The 5,088-nt window shown below is 49.1% G+C and overlaps 1 protein-coding gene across 1 annotated transcript; it reads left to right on the top strand.

Moving 5' to 3' along the window:
• Positions 1 to 1,867: 1,867 nt before the first annotated feature.
• On the top strand, positions 1,868 to 2,179 carry LOC143296668 (uncharacterized). The gene has a single exon (XM_076608699.1). The coding sequence runs from the start codon at positions 1,868 to 1,870 to the stop codon at positions 2,177 to 2,179; it is 312 nt and encodes a 103-aa protein (XP_076464814.1).
• The last annotated feature ends 2,909 nt before the right edge of the window (positions 2,180 to 5,088 follow it).

The following is a 5,088-nucleotide window of genomic DNA, read 5'->3' as shown; positions in this document are numbered from 1 at the left end:
GTAATGTCTCATGTGAGGCGCTCAGAGCCCGTTACGTGGGCAGTTTGCGCCGTATAAGTACAATATGTCATTACTGTCATCACTGATCGGAAGGCTCAGCAGGTGAGGTGCTGTGTATGTGGCTGAAGATCAAGTGATAGCAGTTCCTGTTCTGATCCAACATACACATGACACCGCCTGCTGGAGAAACCCGCCCGCCAACAGCTGAACAGAGACTGCAGCAAAGATCAGGTTCACCAACAGACCGCTAAGTGGACTGGCATTCAAAGTTGTTGTTGTTTTTTTCTCCGCACTTCGACAAGAAATCCCGACTGCTGACTAGGTTAAAGGTTAAAGGTCCCATAGACTTTCAAGGCCGTCGGGGCAGTGAATTCACACCCACTGTGTCCAGGGCTCGGCATAGGAAGGCAGTGAATTCACACCCACTGTGTCCAGGGCTCGGCATAGGAAGGCAGTGAATTCACACCCACTGTGTCCAGGGCTCGGCATAGGAAGGCGGGGCCCAGTCCTCTCCTTCCGCCGGTTTAACTCACTCAGTACGGCCAGTCCTCTCTTCTCCTCTACACAGACCCCTCGGATGTCTCAATGATCCAACCTTTAGCTTCCGTCGTCAGAATTGTGGTATTCTTTGTCAACATTCACCTCTTCAGTGAAAGAGCCTTCCGCTTGTAATATTGTGATGATGGTAATTGGGGAGAAACGCTGTTAACGTCGTCTCTTACGCCGTTCGTATGGAGAGAGTTAACCTCCCCTGATTGAAAGTCAGGTACCCATTCCCACCTGGGTGGAACGAAGAAAATCAGAGTACAGTGCCTTCCCCTTGCCGACTGCCATCACCAGTCAAAGAAAGCGTAACATGAAAAGGTACACTGACATGTTCCAGTAGTCTTTCGACACTCCGAAGGAAGCCTCTAAGCGTGATTCTGATTGGGCGACAGCAGGATGTATGTTCTAGGGGCACATAACCGAAATAGAGCCTGTTCCTAACCTATTCTTTCAAACTTCGCTGCGTCGGTAATTCGGAAAGGTCAATGGAAAGCTGTCAAGCCCGCCTTTCCTTCCTGTGTAGTTGACACCAGTCTGGAAACTTGGTACGTGTGAGGACCCCTTAATCAACCCGTCCCTTCTTGCTTCGTCACTCTGACAAAACGTTCATGTTGACCAGCCGCCGTGGCGAAGTGGTTAGCGTCGCGGACTGACGACTGGAAGAACACAGGTTCGATTCTCATCACAGGTGTTTTTGTTTCGCCCGTGGCTGGCGTCTTCCCGGCGGTGAGTGTGCAGTGGACTCAAAGGGGAAGATTGGATCCACACAGTCATGGCTCATCTACTTCAATGGGAGTGCTGCTCCAATTCCTGACCAGCACTACAGGCGTCTGCCTCTTTCAGCCTCGTTGACGCCCGGATGTGAGTGTGAATGTGTGTTTGCGTGTGTATGCGCATGTGTGTGTGCCTATGTGTGTGCGCTCATGCGTGCGTGCGCGTGCTCACGTAAATGTGCGCCATGCGGGTATGTGTTCGCACACAAGGGTGAATGAGAATACACAGGGATGAGTCCTTGTGAACTTTGGGGTCTGCCTGAGGCAGGGGGGTGGGGGGGGGGGGGGGGGAGTCGATGGTATTTAGTCTGTGATGGTTAGCCAACTGTAGTTGTCACCAGTAGTAGTGGCAGTGGCGGGGTGGCGGGGTGAAGCAAGGCTGTGTGCTGGCCCCAACACTCTTCGGCGTCTTCTTCTCACTACTGCTGTCCTGTGCCTTCAGCCAGTCAGAGGACGGAGTGTATCTCCACACCAGAAGCGATGGCAGTCTCTTCAACCTGGCTCATCTTCGCGCTAAAACCAAAGTGCGACAGGTTCTCATACGCAAGATGCTTTTCGCAGACGACGCAGCTCTGACAACTGAAGAGGCACTCCAGCGACTCATCAATCACTTCGCCCAAGCATGCAGAGAGTTGGGCTTGACTATCAGCTTGAAGAAGACTGACGTCATGGGCCAGGACGTGAGCAGCACCCCAAGCATCTCCACTGGTGACTTCAGACTCGAGATCGTGGAGGACTTCACTTACCTCGGCTCCGCCATCTCCAGTAGCCTCTCCCTGGACGCCGAACTCAACAAGCGGATTGACAAAGCGGCTACTGCCATGGCCTGGCAAAGAGGGTCTGGGACAGTCCCATGCTGACCATCAGCACCAAGATGCAGGTGTACCAAGCCTGTGTGCTCAGCACTCTGCTCTACGGCAGCGAGACATGGACCATCTACTCTCACCAAGAACGCAGACTCAACACCTTTCACGTGCGTAACCTCCGGAGAATTCTGGGCATCACGTTGCAAGACCGTGTACCAAATAAAGTCCTTGACCAGGCAGGCATCTCCAGCATGTTTACACTCCTGACCCGGCGCCGTCTGCGGTGGCTCGGCCACGTCAGGCGAATGGATGACAGGCGAATCCCCAAGGACATCCTTTATGGCGAGCTTGCCACTGGTTCCAGACCTGCCGGAAGACCTGTCCTACGCTATAGGGACGTCTGCAAACGAGACAAGAGGGCAGGCGACATCGACCCAGCAGGTTGGGAGGCGGTGGCTGAAGACCGTAACAGCTGGAGAAGGACCGTGAAGGCATGTGTCCAGAGGAGCGAGGAGAAGTGACAACAGCACTGGGAACAGGGAAGAGAGCGCAGACGGCAGAAGGCAGAATCCGTATCTTCTGAGCCAGGCGCGACTTTCATCTGCGACAACTGCAACAGAGCCTGCCGATCCAGAACCGGACTGTACAGCCACAGCAGGCGCTGCAACTCAACAACTTGACTGATCTAGGCAGAGAGTTCCATTGTCTCCCGAGACAGACGGACGCCAACAACAGTGGTGGTGGTGGTGGTGGTGGTGGTACTGTAGTATTATTGTTATTATCATTGTTATTATGACGATTATTATAATCATCATTATGATTGTTACATTGTTATAATTATTACCGTTATTATTATCATTGTTGTTGGTGGTGTCATTAGTATCATTATTGATATTTTTATATGACCTATCTTCGATCAAACACACAAGAACTAAGTGCTTTACAAACAGAGAGTCATTTGCACAACAGCCAATGCTGTGCAGAGCGAGGGCCTGCCTTTTTAGACACCCGTCAAGTGTTGGGATGCATGGCTTTGTTTTGTTTTGTCTTGTTTTGTTTTCTTTGCTTTGCGGACTGCAGCTCACATGCACGGCTCAAAATGGGAGGGTTATAGGGGTTATCGGTTATTACGGAACGGCGGCCAGTCCCTGTTGGACATGATTGTAGCACCAGTGTCGTCAGATGCCTTTCCGTTTGGAAACGTTGATTGCAGATTCTTGGTCACCCTCTATGTTTGTCAGGCTGGGCCATCCTGGATACTTCCAGCATGGAATCTGGTTATTGGGTCACGCTGCTGGGGTCAGGCGTCTGTGGTGTAGCGTATATGGATTTGTCCGAACGTAGTGACGCTTCCTTGGGCAACTTGGGACATGACGTCTTCGCTCTTCGAACAGAGGAAGTCGTACATCTAAATGGGAAAAATGAGAGTCGTTCCACACACACACACACACACACACACACGCACACACGCACACACACACGCACACACACACATACATGCACGCACACACACACACACACACACACACACACACACACACACACACACACACACACACACACACGCACACACACACACACACACACACACACACACACACGCACACACACACACACACACACACACACACATACATGCACGCACGCTCGCACGCACGCACGCACGCGCACACACACACACACACACACACACACACACACACACACACACACACACACACACACACACACACACACACACACACACACACACACACAAGCCTTTTGTCAAATTGATGATGATTTTTATTACAAAAAGCCAAGCGCAGACTTCCTCATTGAGGAACAGAATCTCTCCTTGGCCTTTGTGAAATGTGGAACGCCTTGCCTTGTCTGCCGAATTCATCCAACGACGCAGGAGCATTTAAGTGAGAATACAGACAGTAGAGTAATAAAAAGAGAGAAAAAAGGATTATGAGAGAGATTAAAAAAAATATTTAAAAAACTATGATCCTTTTGCTGTGGTAGAAATTATGAACGTATGCTTACAACGTCATATTGGTAGTCCAGATGAGCTATGTTTGTGTTATATGCTGTTGTCAGCTTTTTGTTTCGAAGACGAGCGTTAACCCGTTCACCGCCAAGCTCGCATTTATGCACAGGCGTGGTAGAGGACCAATGTCACTGAAAGGTGACCATTCATTGGTCTGCTATCCATGAACCTACTGCTCTTAATGTTCGGTGGTAGGATAGGCCTATATTTTCTATACATCGCAGGGGGAATCCCCAGCTATTCTAGCCATTGTCTTTTCTGTGTTTATAGCACAAGGGAATTCTGTACTCTAAATTGACTGGCGGTGAAAGAGTTAACCGATGGCAGCCGGGATTTGTCTTTACTATTTGTATTTCGTTTCAATGAAACTTGTACATTGCTATAGGACTCTTTTTCTTCTTCTTCTTCTTCTTCTTCTTCTTCTTTTTATCTGTTTAGATGGAAATTGATTGGTAATGTGTATTTGTCTGCTTGCACGTGTGAGCCTATTGTATTTGATTTCTGTTTTGAGATCACTCATTTTGTGTATATGCTGTGTGTTAAAGACGTCGATGTAGAATGTTTCTATACCCTCCAGGAGGAACATGGAAAAAAAAAACTTCTTGCCTGGCCAAAAAAAAATTTTTTTTAAATTTTAAGTCTGAAAAACATGCCAGAAACAGAGGCAGGTGGCCCAGAAGCAGCAGGAGAGGCGCGAGACGTTTGAAGCTGCAAGAAGGCTAGCAGCGGAGGAACAGCACTGACTTCAGGACATTATATTGTCGATGAATAAATGATCAATGATATAGATACTTACATCGCGCCTTTGCACGGAAGTATATGACATATTGTCTGTGAATAAATGATGAATGATATGGATACTTACATAGCGCCTGTCCTCCAAGCTCTAAGCGCTTTACAAACACGGGGTCATTTGCACAACAGGTTGTCT

Source organism: Babylonia areolata, chromosome 21 (genome assembly GCF_041734735.1).
Source record: "Babylonia areolata isolate BAREFJ2019XMU chromosome 21, ASM4173473v1, whole genome shotgun sequence".
NCBI classification, from domain to species: Eukaryota; Metazoa; Mollusca; class Gastropoda; order Neogastropoda; family Buccinidae; genus Babylonia; species Babylonia areolata.
This window is presented reverse-complemented; position numbering and strand designations above follow the sequence as displayed.